General features: G+C 36.2%; 1 protein-coding gene across 1 annotated transcript in view; it reads left to right on the top strand.

The window, feature by feature from the left end:
- The window catches only part of DPYD (dihydropyrimidine dehydrogenase), a gene marked incomplete at both ends in the record, with an annotated part of 315,748 nt that overhangs the window by 30,653 nt on the left and 266,853 nt on the right, over positions 1–18,242 (top strand). Inside the window, one exon of the mRNA XM_079535506.1 lies at positions 8,787–8,869. Coding sequence (XP_079391632.1) covers positions 8,787–8,869 — 83 coding nt within the window. The remainder of the gene's footprint in view (positions 1–8,786; positions 8,870–18,242) is intronic.

Below are 18,242 nucleotides of genomic sequence, written 5' to 3'. Positions count from 1 at the left end.
GCATTTTCAAAACTAGGTTATTGCTTTTTATTGTAAAATGTGGGTAATTGCACGGAGGGCACCAGGATAAGTTCTGGTTGCAGGGAAGGAATGGGATGCTCAAATTCCCCAAGTTAAGCACACAAGCAACAACTCTGTCCTGTTCAGCATTCTGGGAACTGAAAGCTCCTTTCTGGCAATAGCTGGCCCCATTTCTAGACTTGAAAATAACATAGTTGTGTGAGGAAAATGCTATGAGAGCTAAGAGACTCCAGCAGGAGCTGTGCTGCATACACAGCTGTTCAGTTTTGTTGTGTCTTGAAGGTGAGACTGAACTGGACTTCTCCAAACAGTGCTTATAGCAGGAGTGTTGCTCCAGGCTTCTCTTCTGTAAAATGGATGCACTTGGTACCTGAGAATTGAGGGAAGAGGGTTTGCTTGGTGCTGCATGGCATGTTGTGTTGCTCACCCCATCTTGAACACAGTAGTTTTAAAGATGCTAACAAGGACAATAATACTGAGTGTCTAAAGACAGGCCAGAACAGTTTGGAGAGGAAAGCTATTCAGGTGGCAGCATGAAATCTTCCAAAGGAAGGACAATAAATGGAGCACAGAACTAAAGAGGACGCAGTGTAATACTGAAGTGTTGGATTGTTAGGTGCTGTGGGTGGTAAATGGACTTGAGACCTGAGGCTATAATACTTATCCTGGGTGTTTTCAAGTGCTGTGTGAATAATAATTTTAATTTCTGGAAAGCTTTTATATTCAGTATTTCCACTGCTGTGGATGGAAAATAAGAGAGATTCTGTAAGTTGGTACTCTCATATAGGTGGGATTATTTCCTTAAATTCTTGGTCATTCCATTTCTTTAAAAATAAATAACAGGAGCAAATGAAAAAAAAAAAGGGGTTGAGCTTTTGAGTATGTGTTTTTTCTTGTGCTCTTTGTTGAAGGTCAAGAGCACAATTTGTTTCTGAGGAGTGCGTTTCTATCTACATTTTTAAGATTCTTTTTTTCCATGTTATGAGCTGTGCAAATGTTGTTCCTCAATATTATTCAGCTCTTCACATTCACTTATTTAATCTCAGTAAATCAGGGGAACAATATTTGCTAACGCAGAATAAAGAATGCAGAAGGAAAAGCAAGATCTGTTGAGGTACAGGAAAATACTAAAAGGGTGTATGGCATTTGGGTATTTGTTTTCTTGATAAATTTTATTCAGTTAAGCTTTCATTGTCAATTGAAAATAGTGTATTTAGAAATCTTGTGTAGAGATTGTCTCTGTTTCTACTGTGCCTTTGCTGTCTTGCATGACTCCAGATTTTTATCCTTTTTTAGTTCTTTTGCCCGCTATTCTGTGTTGTGCTTGGTGCTTTCGTTACGTCTTCACTCATCTTCCGTTTATTTACTTGTCTTCCCCATATTGCTCCTACTAAATGTATTGTTATTCTCGAAACACGTGGTGTCTGCATCTGCTCTGAAAACAGCAGGTTGAATGCAAACAAGATTCTGTACCTCATGTGAACACAAAGGCTGTTATAAAGTTGCCGCTTGAAATTTTGCATGAAACAGCATGAAAGGGAAGTTTGCAAAGTGCCATTTCAGATCAGAAGAACTTTCATAGTCCCAGTAACATTGCAAACTAAGAAGTCATGTATGTTTAGTAATAATATTCCAGATAATTACCTGTGTTTAAGGATTATATGTATTACTTAAGCTGAGGGAGCAATACAAACTCTGAAATTGCCAGCTTCCACTTCAGAATTACGTGAGCAGTATTTCTGGTAATTAATAACAAAATACAATTGCAGAATTTCAGAAAGTACCTCATGCACTGGAGCTTCAATCCTGCCTTACCAATATTTTTCTGTTTCTGGAGAAAATGTGTTATATTCTTGTATATCTTAAAAATATTCCTGTAAAGAAACTGAAAAGAATTAATATGGTTATGCTAAGGAAGCATTGATTACAGCCTCCCACAGTTCTACTTAATATTTTGTTCGATTGATTTTTTTGATTGCTAACACTTAGGGGTGGTTTTCTGATAGAAGCCTGCTATTTTTGGTATATTAATATATGTATTTTTCAAAGAGCCTGTCTGGCCAATATGTTTATGTCACAAGATGGAAAAAATGGCTGTAACAAATGTTCATATATTATGAATGACATGCTGTCAATGTTATATAAATACCTGAGGGCTCAGTATACTTTCTTCAGATATTAAGAATATGTTTTTTAAAAATACATATCTTTCTTTTGTGGACAATTGCTCAGGTATCAGTTTTAAGTTACTTTACCGCTGTTTGGGCTGAACCCTTTGAGAATGAGTTGTAACAAATGGAGTGGAGGAGCTTAGGTGATACTGTGTAGACTGTAACATCTTCTAGATAGAATCAATCAGTTCTTTTGCTTTCTTGTTTAGCTTTCCACAGTGCTCTGTAGATGAAACAAATGCTATTAACCCTTTGGAAACCCCTTCGCATCCAGTTAGTTTAGTTGCTCAATACAAAGATAGTTTAAAGGGGCTTCCTGTATGAAATACTGCTAGTGGCTGAGTAACTTCAATAAATTGCCGTACCAATGTTATAATAAAGGCAACAGAAAGACATTTTATCTAATAGCAGATGGGTGCTTAAGTCTGTGAGAGGAGATCAATGGAACCATTTAGCTTTTTGTGTTGCTTCAGTGTTGAAAGACAGCCTGTTCCAAATCAAGAGAGGTCTGGTAAGAGTATTTCATAAGGTTTTATTGTAATAAAGCACAATGTTTCATGAGTTCACATCAAAAGAACTAGATGTGCTATTCCAAATTCATAGCAGTTGTATATTAGTCTGTTTTTAATATTTTTTTCTTTTGTATGTAATCCTGTTTAATTAGATTCTACTCTATCTGTTGTTTCAAGACTCAATAAACAGGAGTCTTATATACCAGCTGCTAAAGCAGGAGTTACTGTCTAAATGATATTCACAATGAGTATTTGGAAGGTTTACAATTATACCCTGGCTAATAAATTGTGCTATTTTCCCCAACACTTTTAAGTGCTAATCTTCAGAAGGCATTTTAAAATTAGCAAAAATTCTGTCAAGAGATTTACAAAAATTGTTAGCATGGAGATAATTATGTCACAGTCCTTGGACTCCATCTCTGATTGTGTGCGTAAATCAGAAAATGTCAGCTGTGTTTTCCCTTAATAATTATCCTTTGCTGCAATATATTACAGTTTAGATTACTATTACAATGTTGCTTTAGGTTTATAAAACACAAGATAGTTATTTCTAAAGTTTTCTGCTGATAGTTCAGATTTCCAGAATAACACAAGTTTCCATATTGATCTATTGGTGTTAACATTTTATATATAAATAAGAAGATCAATATGGAAATAACCATTCTGCACTTCTTATACTGCCCCTGAAAAAAGTCAGCTTTTGAAAAAGAAATCCTTTCTACAGTATAGTCAATATCTTCAGAAGAGCAAGCTAACATGGCCAGAATTTGTTATGTGTGTAGTTTTTTTTTTCTTCTGGAAACCTGTCATTACAGTCTACCGCCTTTAAAGGAAGCCAACTGAAACATCAGAGAGAGATGGCAATGTTCTTCACCATTTGATTCAGTCAGTTTCATTTTAAGCAATCTGAAGTCTGGATGCGAAGACATTCAATGTAAAGATCTTAAGAACTGGTTGTATGAGCATTAGAAAATAGAGATACTGTTCTCTGTCAGAACTTTTCTAACATATTATAAGGAAAAATGAAAAAATGAGAGGAAAAAAGTGTTCTTAGTATTGGTACTAAACCAAAACTTAACAGGTGAGAGCTCTTCTGCTCTTTTAACTTTGTTGCTGTTCATTTCTTATGGTTTACATACAGAGAATGTTCAACAGTAAAAATAAATCTGAGATTTATATTTACAAATAGGCTTCCTTAGAAATTCTCCAAAGTTCATGTGGAAGCAATAAATTCTAAGAATTTGGCAGTTCTCCTTACCTAAAAACTTCTGTCGTAAAGGGGGGAGGGGTATTTTAAGTAAGGCTTCTGATTTGGCAGTGTATCAACTAGGATAAAAGATCTACTCTACTTTGGTGTTGCAGGCTGTCTTAGAATAGGTCTTACTCTGTTGTCAGATCAAAAGATTTTATTTCTCAACTATCTAGAAATGTGTCCAAGACATTATCTGTAATACTAATGCTTTTGTAAGTCTTATGTGAAGTATTTCAGGATAGAGCAGTATATGGCTCAGTGTGATCTTGTTCTTCTTTGCCTGGATGGAAGATTTGTAGTTGATTTTGATGGAAGTGGGGTCATTTTTATCAGACCTGTATTGCAGAATGGGTGAATTTAAATTGTGGCCTCGAAGGTTTTAGGCCTGTCACAGCAATGCTTTTGTGTTTCATGCTGATTCTCATTGATGAAAGCTGGCAATAGACCAAATTTGTTTTCTGAGTTGTGCATTTGATCCACTAGCCCAAATCAACAATTGTCTTTCTCTGACAAAGTCAAGAAAAGAGGGCTTGACAAACACAGGGAAATAAGAAAACTAATCTGACAAACATTTGGACTCCTTTTTCTAAGTGTACGACTTCACTTTTTCTAGAATCCTAGAATTGTATTTAGAAATAAGTGAATGTTTATATTTGTGTGAACTAACTGGTTAGTTCAACAAGTACCAACAAGTATGAGTATTTTCAACTTGGTATTTGCTGACTTCAGACTTTTAAAAACAGAATACTATGAAGTTGATACCAGGATGTTACAATTATCAGTTGCCATGTCTGAAAAAATAGATTTATGAGCACATAGTTCCTCCTCCAAAAACTTACTGCTTTTTTAACAGGAATAAGTTGAAGTAAGAAAGTCATTGCCTTATGTTTATAGTAAAATAAGCTTTCCAATTTGTGCATTAATTTTGCTTCTTCATTATCTTCATACTCTCATTGTTCATCTTTCTGATTTCTGATTAGGTGCTCCACCAGTACACTGTATGAAATGCCAAATACTTGTGGATATCTAGTGCACACCTGCCTTTTTAACTAGTTATCATGTAGCTTTAGTTAAGATCTCAAATGATCAATAAGCTTTTCACTTACATGTATCAAAACTGTTCCTCTCTCTCTTGATTTTTGGCTCATTTGAAAACTTCAAAGTGTTTATGCTATAGGAAAAAAGTATTTAGATTTTTGTGGCTTTTTGACATGCAATGATAGTTTGATTTATGATAGCAGTGTCCCTAACTGTATGTCTACTTATTTTTCATCCTGAACCTCTCCAAGGTATTATTTAGTTTAGTGTCATACATACTATGAATCTGCCAACAGTGATAGCATACAGGAGGTATAAAGTAAAATATAATTATTCAACTGCAGAGTTAAAATTTCTAGATGTTATCTATACCCAAAGAAATTAATTGGCTGTAAGCTTCTGAAATCAATTTTTTCATTGTTTGTATTTTGAATTTTCTACTTGAATTGTTGCTGAAAACTGAACACTTGGGGGTTTAATTGCTCACTATACTTAAATCTGTAAAGTATGATGGACCAAAACACTCTGCTCTTTGCAAGATGTATATACACATATTAATCTAGTTAGTAGCATGGTGTAGAAGAAATGCAAGTCATGGCTTGGAGTGATTGAGCACCTGGTGGAAGGTAGGGCCAACTCAGGGGAACTCAGGTGCATGTAATGCCCCTGGGTGACCAGAAGGGGAGGAGCTGGGATCTGCTGCTTCCCCAACCTCATTTAAGGGCTGCCAGTGGGGGGTAAAGGTATCTTGCTGGAGATCCCTGTGTATTTAAAGCCTTCCTAAAGTAAACAGCTTCTTTCCCTTATTTCTGAGCCCATGGCTGTTACATTTGACCAAGTCCTCACTTGCTGCAGCCTAGAACCTTGCTCTGCTGCCACTGCTACACTTTCCATCGTGTTACATGTGGATAATAAAATGAGTGCAGGTTTTGCTACTGATTTAATATTTAGAAATGCAAAACTCATCTTGGTCATGGTCTACTGAAGTTTCACCATTTATGTGTTCTTCAGAGTATTATTGTGCTCAGAATTTCATACATATTGGGGCCTTTCTTATCGACTGATATCCTTTTAAGATATCTTAAAAACATATCTATGCCTAGAAACATACTGTGCAAACTGATGCTCAGACCCATGAAGAAACAACATTAATAGACATGTAGCTGTGCTTATTTTTAGTCTTTCAGACTGCTATTCTCTTTTCATTGGGAGATCCACGCTGGTTTACTGGATTACTGCACCTGTAACTAGAAAATAATAGTAGCTACTGTCAGTAGTTGCTCACTTGTTCAATACTTAAGCAGTAAGTGATTATACTGTGAGGTCATCTTCCTTTAGTGGGTTTGCATCTGCCTTAGTGTTTAGGTCATTTTTTTCCTAACGGCAAAACTACAGGCTTTCCAGCTGCTGTATTTTGGATGGGAACTATTTAGGTGAAGGTAGTTGAGAAAGGTAGATGTGATATTGTCTAGAACAGCTTGTGAAATTGGTTTAAAAAAAAAAAAAAAAATCATCATCCTCCCAAATGAATTATTATAACATTTACTATTTGAATCTTTAAACTATGTTCCATTGTTTGTTCTGTGTTTTCTATTTACTTCCATATTCTTATGTGTTTTTTTGTGTTTTGTTTTAAGGAGTATTTGTGCAAGTGTATGTGATTAGACTTTTCTTTAGGTGCTGGCCACCCTTGCTGCCCTTCAACTGATTAATACAGAATGGTCCATATAGGCAAATGGGAAACACCAACTGAAAAGGATTGAGTGACTTATTTAGTGTTTCCCATGTTTCCCACTTAGACACCATCAGTTACTTTAGATTGTAGGATATAGAAAGGATTTAGATTTCTGCTTGATAAAATCTTGTGAGCTTTCGATCCTTTGTCAGTTCTCTACATGCTTGATATCATAACGTCAAGAGAAATGAGCTGCATGATGCTCAGATTTTCCTGAACCTGTGGTGAGTTGCCAGTGGCACAAGACTGTTAATAAACGGGCTTTAGTCTTTCAGTGCTTGGAGCAATATTCCATATGTTGTTTCCCTTGATCTGTTTTCCTGAAGGATGCGAAATTTGATTGTATGCTTGCACAGATGCTTTCAGTTTAGTACTGATAAATCTGGAATTCTTTCTATATTAGCATTGTCAGTTTGGGTTTCTTTTGCGTATTTTTAAATGAGCTTACCTGTTTGGTGAAATCCCTTTGAATTTTTTGGTAGGATTTTGACATACAAAGGACATCTGATATTTTTGTTCATATTACAATCAGATTAGCCGTAAGATTTGCTACTGAAGTCATGCATCATAGGACAAGAGGTAGTGGGCCCCAAGTTGCACCAGGGGAGGTTCAGATCAGATATTAGGAAGAATTTTGTCTCAGAGTGATGAGGCACTGGAACAGGCTAACCAGGGAGGTGTGGGGTCACCAACCCTCAATATGTTTAAGGAAAGGGTTGATGTGGTGTTTAACCACATGGTTTAGTGGTAATATTGGAGGTAGATCAACTTAGAGGTATTTCCAAATCTTAACAATTTTATGTTTTCATTTTTGTATGGGAGAGAAGAATGGAGAGTTCTGAATGTAGACTTCTTCATTTCTACTGTTCAGAAACGTATTGTTAAAGTATTAAAACTTTGTATTAAAACATCTACAATTAAATTTAGAAATAACTGGACAAATTAAGATGTTTTGTTAGATCATTGACAAATATCTAATTATTTCCTCTCCAGTAATGCTCTTGTAACTTCTAATTGAGTATAAGGAATCAATACACAAGAAATAATAGATAAGTTATTTATTATAACTTTAGGTATGGACTTCAAAATTAATTCAGATATTAAGATGTGTGGAAGCATATGACCAACTAACAGTTCACATGTTCTATTTAAAGAGCCTGATAATGCTGCCTTTCTAGTTGTTAGCAATGATAACTGCTAATGGTGCTTGCAACTTGTGTTGCTTCTCAACCCATGTGGCAAAGTTATGCCTCCCAGAGGTAAGTTTTGGTATTGGCAGAAAGTATTGCAGAGGACGGCAATACCTCAGAGCCTCGAGTGTATAAAATCCTATGGATGATGCAGATGATTAGAGAACTTGTCTGCTGTGTTTCACAATCACTTTGTACAGATGCAAATTTTTGTTTTATTCAGTATCTTCTGAATCAATTTTACTGCCTGTATGGGAGTGGAAGGAAAGTGTCTCTGAAGTAACTTAACCATTTGCACAGTTAAAAATAAACAGCAGAAGATAGGGAGATTTTATTTCTTTTATTGTCACAAAATGTTTGTCTTCATACCAGCTTTAGAAATATTGATGAATTCTAATCTGGAAAATATATTAAGTGATTGAGGTCTCTATAAACAATCTTTTTAGTTCTTACCATATTCAGAATTGTGTTAACAAAGCTTGGCTTGTTCTAACAACACTGCCTGTTTCATTGGGACAGAATTCATAACTTATTTTAAATTCACATTTAGGATTTTATTCTTTTCTGTATGCTGTGTTGCTTTGTGTATTTGTAAAGGAGAATTTTAATTTCTCTAAGTGATAAATCTATACATTTAATTATGGAACATTTATAAGATTTCCATGACAACCATGTAAGAAGATTCATGTTTACTTTGTTTCTGAGTTCTCAGTGCCTTTTTAATGACTACTGTATAATTAAAACAGAATGCATAATTTGTGAGATTACATAATATAAATCAGTTTTGTTTGCATGATGCTGGACAGTTGTAATACATGTACAATATACTGCTGCAGAGACTTACATGGGTTCTTGCATTTGTTGCAGAATTGTGAGAAACTAGAAAATAATTTTGATGACATCAAGCACACGACTCTTAGTGAGCGAGGAGCACTTCGAGAAGCAATGAGGTAAGTCTGGGTCACCATAGCAACAGTCACAGATGTGGTAAAGAAAGAGTCATTCTTCATTATTGGGGGAACAAATGAGTTCATTGCCACCATTCAGCTCTATTCTCTAAGGTATTAATTTGTCAGTGGAGAGGCTTCCCTTGAGGCTGTACTTTGGTTTTGAAGCTGCATAAATGTTAAGCCTGACTGCACAGTAAAAAACGTAAATGTTTAATTTGTTATTTAAAATGCTTAAGGGGTGCCTTGCTTTATATTTATACTAAACTGTGAGTGAATGAAAATATTGTTCATCTAAATTCTGTAAGTGTTAAAGAAATTGTACAATGCTGTTTGAACAAACCTGTGCCTGCTTCTAGATTGGATTTGATTTTTAAGTATATGGTGGCCTATGTACTCAGATCACTGTTTTTACATGATTTTGGTTTTGTTAATAGAATTTTAAAATGCATTTGGTATTTTGTATGCTGTAGGGATGCATATTCTGCTTAATACTTTCATATCATCTAATTCTTTTTAGAGGGGGTTAAAAGTTGTCAGTAAGTCAGTCTTTTCTTGCTGCCCTTATTTGCATTGCCGAATATTTTGGTACAGGACTCCAAAGAAACTCGAGCTATATTGCCCAAAATAGGGAATGATCAGTGGATGAAAGGAGACAGAATAGAGAAAGAGTTTCTAAAATAATTTCCTAAATATATTAAGAAATATTATTAATTTTAGTATTATTTGTGTGTGATAAAATTGGGCAAACATGCTTTATTAAGTTTTGAAAGTTGGGTAGTAATAAACAGTAAATCATTTCACTTGCCTGATAAGTAACTTCTTAGAGTTGCACAGTAAAAAAGTACAAACAACAATAATATTGAGGAGAAACTCGAAACTAATTAAAGCCATTTGCTTTGATTCTATTCGTAATCCCTTTACATTTATGAATGACTTTATTTTCATGACTCTGAATGACTTGATGTTCATGATGCTCTTGGCTTATGAACACTGCTATGAATAACTGTTTGTAAAGGTACTGTGTGAAATGTAACCTGCCTATTTAAAAGCCTTACTTATTACCTTCCAATTATATTATTTCCTTTCTGAAAGTCATTAGCCTTTCTAATTTTGATTTCTTGCTCTTTGTTTCTTTCCTACACTTAAAGGACTGACTGTGTGGTCAGTCCTCTGTATATATAGATCTTTCCTGTAGTGCTAGTAAATGAAAAATGACTTATAATAAAGATTTAGGGAACATATGGTGTGTGAAGCTACTTTTAGTATTTTCCCCAAGCTGGATTTCTTGTCGCTGGTCTCCAGTAACAATATTCCATGGGTGGTTTTGTGGTGTTTTGAAGTACATGACTCAGCATAGTTAATCTTTTAAAAACTTGGTAGCTGACAGCTCTTTGGTGATAAACATTCACTCGAGGAGGGATCTTGAGTGTTTCAAAGGTCATGCATCTGTTACAAGGAGCATGTAAGATCACAAGAATTTTCTACATCGCACAAAATAGAAAGCACACTACTAACCCATACATTTGTATCCTGGTCATTTTTGGTAGCATACAAACCGTTTGGAGGAATAGTAATTGATCTTAAAGTTTGACAGATATTGTGCAGTGCTGCAGTTCTCTTAATTGCCCTCAATGTAATGTAGTTCTTTGATCAGAGGATGGTGAGGAATTCTTGTGCATTGCTTATGTGTTTGTAGATAATATGCAGTCATAACTTCTATTGTATTCCTTTTTTCTATCTTAGTAAACAGTTTTATCACAACCCACAGGTTCTACTTTGTTGGCTTTTTTTTAATTCTCTTCCTCATCCCACTGGGAAGGGGAGGGTAAGCAAACAAATGTGTGGTGCTGAGTCATCTGCCAGGTTAAACCACAACTTGATGGCTGCTTTTTTTTTCTCTATTTGGATCCAAGATTACTTGCAACCTACTTTAGTCTCCCAACATCTTCGAGAGATGAAAGTTCACTTTGCTTTCCCATTGCTGTAGTGGACTTTGGATCAGGTGTGGGAGGATATAGATTTGCTGACACAGGTATTGAGACACTTGCCTCCTTTCGGTTGGGGAAGAAGGCAGAGAGGGCTCTGTGTTGCACAAAGGCACTGGAATCATATGGACATGAAAACAACAATGGAAAATCTTAGCTGGATAGCTAAGCAGATATAGGTGAATCTCAGATGAGCCATAACTTGAGTGGGCAGTCTGCCCAAATCCTCTCTGATTTCCCAAAGTAGTACTACTGTTTGGCCTGATGAGAGAAACAATGAACATTTTTCCCTAGTGCTCCTGTTTGGATCTAGACCTTCTGCTTTAAATTTCTCTTTGAGAAAAATGGTCAATTTAATATGTATTTCAGTATATTTCTCTCTTATGAATGTTACTGTGCTTCACACAAACACCAATAACCTAGTGGGGTCTTGTTTTCTTCCAGATCTTCAGATGATATTGAAATTAAGGAGTAGAGGAAAATCATTGCTCTTGTTTATATTTAAATATATACAAAAATAAACTTTCTGGAAAATCATAAAATGTGAAATTTCTCTAGTTTTACTTCATGCAATATTTTAGACCTTGAATCAAATAATGAGATTAGTTGGGATAGAGTGGTATTGCAAGAATTCAGTTTACTTTTATTTGCTTTATCCTATAAAGCATTCAATTCAGTTTGTGTGTGTTTTTTGTTAATATAGTCTAAAAGTTTTGTTTATTATATTTTAATGTAATGACAAAGCTTAAGTAAATCCCCCTCCTTGGCCTGCTGGTGAGTACTGCCCAGCATGGCACAGGGTCTGCTGGCCTTGCTGCAAGGTGTTGCTGGATGACTTTCACCTTCTCCTCCAGGCCCAGAAGGATCTGACTGTAGAGCTGCTTTCCGGATGCCAGCTGCCTGCAGTTGTTCCTCCCCAGGGGCAGGATATAACATACCTCTTTTTCTTTGAACTTCATGAGATTCCTGTTAGCTTATTTCTGTGAGCATGTGAATGCCCTCTGAAAAGCAGCACAGAGTATTGGCCATTTGTAGACTTCCTGAGGGGCATGGCTTCATGACAAGCAATGCATTTTGTATTGCATCTTAAATTATGGTACCTTGCTCCTGAACACTCTACTGGCAATATGCTTTAGGCCTATGTCTACTGTAGGTTGCATGAAGTTGGTGTCAGACAACTGAAGCCGCAGTGGGTAGCATCCTGCGAGTCTGGCAGTGTGGCGGCTTATGGCAGCGAGCCATCAGTGAGACTGGTGAGATGTTATATATGTGAATGGGTCTTCCTTGTAGGTGCATAAATCTACGATCTGTCTTGTGAACATTGGCTGAATTAGTATGCATGAAAGCTTTGCAAGTGAAAATTAAAGCTGAATATTTTTATACAGTCTCTGTGTTAATAAAGATTTAAACACATTTCATATTTACAAGTGGGAAAGAAGAGAGAAAGTTTACTTGTCTGTTTAGATCAGTCTAAAAAGGCATCAAACTTCATTTGGAACTTTCTTTTGCATTCATATATTTGCATATTTTGGATAATGTGAGCATGGGAGTGAAGCTTCAGCTATGATTTCCAGTTTTATAGAAGCAGTTTCTGTTAATGATGATATTCACTCTGTTGTCTTGACAACTGTATAAGCTGGAGTTAGTAATAATCAAGCTGCTTTTAATATGGTCTAGACTCTCAGATGTATTTGACAAATAGTTTCTATGGCTGGGCAAAACCCAAAGAAATTGCACTGTAAGGGGTTCCGTGATTTCATGAGTGCACACTAGTTTGCAGTTGAAGCCTGGGGATTAAAAAAAAAAACAAGCGTGCAGTGCAAACTACAAAATGTTGAGGAACTTGTTTGGGCTTCTGCATCTGCTCTGCACAGCAAATGTATCAGTACTGTCCCTGCAAACTGTTTTGTGGGGGAGAGGAGGAAAAAAAAACACCTCACTTTTGTGTCACTTCAAGGGTGAGGGAGCCTGTTTCTGCTTTTGAGCCATTTAGTTTTATAATTTAAAGAAAAAAATGGATGACAGTCAAAAATTTTGCTTTTAGCAAACTGCAGGAGATGTTGTCTGATGTTGGTTCTGAAAGAGGTTTTGAAAACCACTGTGGCAGATGGCTTACCACAAAGACTCCAAAGATGCCATGCAGTGGGTGCAGTGTCATACCTTTTTCAGTGACTAATAGTCACTCATCTGCAAACTGTGAGAGCAGAAAATTGCATTAGAAAATCTTGAGTTCCCTCTATGGATTCCCTTTTTGTTACTTTTAAAATGCAAGGTTTTAGGAATATTTCTTACATTTGTTTTTTTTTGCTACCATTATCAATGGCTCTCTGTAGATCATTGACATTTGTTCTTTTATGTTGTGGAGCGTTGGACAATTTAGTTAGAAGGGGGCTTATGGCATTTTAGACGTTTAAAAAAAATGTCTGGGGCACAAACAGAAGCTGGGTGTGTCACAGCTTTGTCAAAGGAGCCTCATGTTTCAGTTCAAGCCATGGAAGCTCATGCTGTTTTATCTGCAAGTTGTGAATTTAATCACTACTGTAGACAGCCTACACACGTACTCAAAAAAGCAGTCCATCCTTACAAATACTGTTTTAAATATCTGCTCTGGTTTCTTTCCAGGCACTTACTGTAGTTTTCAAGTATCTCTGATAATATGATCAGCTTTTCCTCTTATCTCCATCATGCCTGTCTAAAGTCATTGGGCTTTGCATTGCTTTGGGCATCTCTGACTTTATTCGCCTTGGACTTCAGCATACAAAGCAGAGCTGGTATTAAGGATAAAATAATCTTCATTCAGAAATGCTTTATCATCTGGTGATGTCTGCTTTGTTTGGTTCATTGTCATCAGATCGTAGTTATCATAATTGTTTAGGATACTTTGGTTGTAATGAAAATTAGTAGCTATACATACTTTTTTTTTTTTTTTGCTACTTTATACCATACTGGGTGCTGGGGTTCTGGAGATATAAATATATATTTATTAATTAAAAAAATAGTCTTCATTTTCTTAGAAATGTTTTCTTTACTGGGATGAAGGCGTTTCAGAGATTAAATTGGGTCCAACTGTGTGTCCCGAGATACTTAGCTTTCATCAAAATTAATCTCTGCTTCCCCTGTGGACTTCTGAACCTAAATCCTGTTTACATACTTGAGGCTATTTAGGAGAGTAAGAAGAGATTTTCAATGAAGCAATGTTCTGGTGGAACATTAAATTTAAATAGTAAGACCCTATTTCTTTATTTTTTTCAATAACTTAGTTGTATAAAATATTAAAATAATATCAGTACTGTACCATTGCTTATTTGACTACAAAATTTTGGAGAAACACTTTCCATCTGCAGTGCTGAAAAGGAACTACTGAAAAGGAGAACATATTTTATCAGTTTGCTGTTGAAAATTTGTTTGGCACTCAGGTAAGCCCTGAACCACTTCAGATGCCATGTGGCTTGCTTAAGTGGGTATAGCTGTTCTAGGGATGTGGTGTCACCAGACTCCTAGCCACTCTAGAGGTTCCTTCCTTAGCTGGCAAAGTCACGGGGAACAACATTGTTCATCATGCTTAAAATACTCCAGGAGAGGACCACTGTTCATCTAGTTGCAGATAATTTCTTTTCTAATACAGGAAGCCATTTACTTATTGCGTAGTTCCTGCTGGGTATTTTTGCTCCTTTCTAGTTGAAATATATCTATTTTAGTGAATGTAAAGCTGTATATTCCTTGGTTCTATAATAATTTTTAAAAATTCTACTCAGGTATCAGATGAGTAGAGAATTTACCCCTAAACTGGAAAGGCCTGAGAAATTTTTTGATGTTGGTGTTGCTAAACATTTTACTGTGTACAATAATATAACAATGTAATAATGTATGAAATGTGTTTTTTCTTAAAATTATTGCTGCAAACAGAGGTTTGAAATGTAACTCTTTTAATATTTTCTCTATCATATTCATTTAATTCTCAGTGTAAGATAAGAATTCATTATTCTTGTGCTGAGAGTGTGAAACCAAAAGTTGATAATGGTAACTCAATGTTTATAAAATAAAGTGTTGTTCCTGCAGTGTGGTCCAATTACACAATAGTAAAGTAGGGATGTAACGCAGAAATGCTGCTTTCTATTTGTTTCAGTAAGTTTAGCACAGTGGAAAATGTGGCATTCTTCCAAGGTAATGTATCAAGTTTACAGTTGACTGGAAGTGCAATGGAAGTTACTCTAAGACTTCATGTGCTGGCTAATAACTCTGGTTGAATGTGTGAGATAATTGTTTTATGAAATCTATTTGATGTTTCATTGCAAAGAGTTTGTATCTTAATTTTGAGACATAATAGTATTCTAAGAGGTATTTGAACAAGTGTCTCTGTAGATGCTGCATTTACAATGTTGCACTTTTAGCAATTGAACATAATTTATATATGCATAGAGCTCACATACATTCTTCTTCCAGTAGCCTGCTGAATCTGATGAAACTTGAAAGAACTGCTCCATTAATTTGGTCAAATTATTTGAAAAAAAAAAGTCAACAGGCTGTGTCATTTCTTCTTGGTGCTTAGAGAGCTAGTAACAAATCAGCAATTTGACAGGTATGAAGAAACCATTGGTTGCAAGGTATCTTTCTCAATAGCGACTTTACCATTTACCATTGAGATGTGGAGAGTTAGGTAAGAATCTCCTATAATTTAGCTCTTGGTATAAATTTTATTAATCTTTTCCATCATGTTAGAGCCATTTCCCAAATAAATATTTAACTTCAAGGCAGACAATGTTACTGTTGTACTGGGTTTAGCAGTCAACCCACTACAATTCCCTCAAAGGTGCTACAGAAAATTGCCAGGTCACAGCCAGAACCCAATGGTTTAGCATCAGGTGAGAAGGCAGGCAAGTAATGTGTCTGAATGACTGGAGGAGGTGGAGCCTGGAGGGCTCATTTAAGGGCTGGCAGCTGAGGGAGCAGCATCTGTCTGGATAGAGATTGCACTCCTCTTGAACTGCCACTGGTCAGTCATTGCAAGGGCTGAGACAATTGTCCTTCTTTGTTACCTGCTGCTGCTCCGTAGTGTCTGCATCCTACTAGAAGGTTCTGTCATTGTCACCTTTTGCCATGCAGGTGTGTTAATATTATTTACATTTTTGAAGAATTATTTGTCAGGAAAATATGCACATTTAAATAGCATGTGAATGCTTCTAAAAGCTCCTCCTTGCTATCTTCCAGCTTGTTTAAAGAGTAATGTGGAACAATCGGTCCTTAAAGGTGTTGGTGTTTAGCTCCTGATGGTTTTTTTTTTTTTTTTTTTTTTTTTTGTGAGAGCTGGATTGAGGATATCATTTAATTTGAGCAGGTTTTTGAGTGCTGCTATAGGTAATTATATCAGCTCTGCACTTGCTGGGCTATATTTTATTATAAAGGTAACATTTCTAATCTTAAATATTTTTTTAGAAACCCTACTACTTTTCTCAATCTTTTTGTCTAGAAAGAGCATCTGATAACTTACAGAAATGTTCTTTATAATATTGAGTTTGGATTTACAGTAAAAGCAGTAACTGCTACTAGCTTCTAAAGCTTTCCAAAGATCTGTTGTTCCATACATGCGTCTTTTTCTGAAGCATTTCTGGATGCCTTTGACAGCACTGATCCAGCAAGTGGAAGACTGTCACTGGCAGCATTTATCTTTGCAGGAAGTATATTTGTTTCAGCTGATTGGGGTAGTTTCAGCTCTGACATCTGAACATGTATAAGTATGCAAAAAAAAAAAAACAAAAAAAAAAAACCCAGAAGAATCACAGGGTTAAAAATAAAAAACTATAACAAAAAAAAATTCAACGATCTTGGCCAATGCTGTTTAAAGAGACAGCGTTGTGTGTGAGGGAAAAGTGAGTAGTGGTTTAGCCAAGCATCAAGGCTCTGCACTGGGCTAACAAAGAGGTAACTGTGGACAGCTATTAATGGGACTGGAAGAAGGGATCAGTACTAAAGGGAATCCTTCAGTAATTCCTACCAGCATCAAGAGCACAAGCCAACTGTCCACGCAGTTAATGTAGTGAGCTTGCTGGCTGCAAAAGTGTGTTATAAATGTTGTCTGGGTCTAAGGGTCCTTGTTCATTGGAATTGGCTCACACAGTGGTGAGGGGCGGAAGAGTGAGAGCTGAGTGGATTGAGGGCATGTGCTGATTTGGCAAGAATACAGGTTGAACTTGGTATGTAGCAGCAGTGATCAAGAGTGCCTTCCAGATGAATAATTGAGTATAGGTTGGTCAAAATTTTCCTCTCAGCAGTGACATAATTTGGCATGGCATGTGCCAACATTTAATGAAGAATACACACTTGAGACCTTCCAAGCTGGCTTGATGCCCCTACAGCTGCTTTTAGAGCTCTGAAAGCTTTATTTCAGGTTGGTAAAATATCCCCCCGCACATACAAAATAACTCAACGCATTTGAACATCACCTGTCAGGGGTTTTGGGAACAATATTGTATGGTAGCAATCACAAAAGGAGGATCAGTCAGAGGTAAAGATCAAAACTACAGAGCAACAAAACATGCTTGTCCCTAGATATCCTGGATCAGAGTATCTGCTCAACACCTTGGTTTGCTTTGATGACTGGCACTGACACAGAGGTGCTGCTTTTTCTGTCACTAAACTCCAGTTGAACCACTGTGTCTGTGTATGTAACATGCAGTGATTTTTTTTTGCCACTTTTTTCTTATGGCTGAAAATGTAGTGAAAGACGTTGTTACAACTTGGATTTCTAAGGCTATGTAAACATGCCTGGATTAAAAGCAAGAGCCATCCAAATCTTTGTAAAATTATCTATCTTCCATCCAATGTCATGCATAACTACTGCATCCCCAAGCAGACTTGAAAGATTAAACTCTGCATTTTATTTATTGTTACGAAATATGTGCCCTTCTTCAATCCTGTAATGTAATGTTTTCCTGAGCTTCGGTCCTTATTGCATGGAATTTTCACCAGCAAACTTATAATCGCTTCCATGCGTGGCAGAAGTCATCCATTATGCTCAATACTCAGTGTGGAAGTTCATTTTTGTGGTAGTAGCACCGCTTAATAACATGGAGTGTTCAGGAGGTCAAAGGACAGTGCTTCTCTAGCTGAAGTTAGAATTATTATTGAAAACATAACTTGCTGTTGTTGCCTTCCTGAGTATGCAACTTAGTGCTCTGTATTTGCACTTAAATTGTCATTTAGCGGTTAATGTGGAAAATGACTAGCAAAAGGGAGAAGAAATGTTCAGCATTTTTATTCTGCTTCCTGGCTGCAGTTAGAACAATGGGTCAAAGGCACTACGTACAATCTGCTTGTTTTGCTTTACCTTTGCATTTTTTCAGTCAGTGGATAATGGTCAGTTAATAGAATTACATTTATTGCTTTTTTTT

The sequence above is a fragment of the Tetrao urogallus genome (genome assembly GCF_951394365.1).
Source record: "Tetrao urogallus genome assembly, chromosome: 5".
Classification (NCBI taxonomy): domain Eukaryota; kingdom Metazoa; phylum Chordata; class Aves; order Galliformes; family Phasianidae; genus Tetrao; species Tetrao urogallus.
This window is presented reverse-complemented; position numbering and strand designations above follow the sequence as displayed.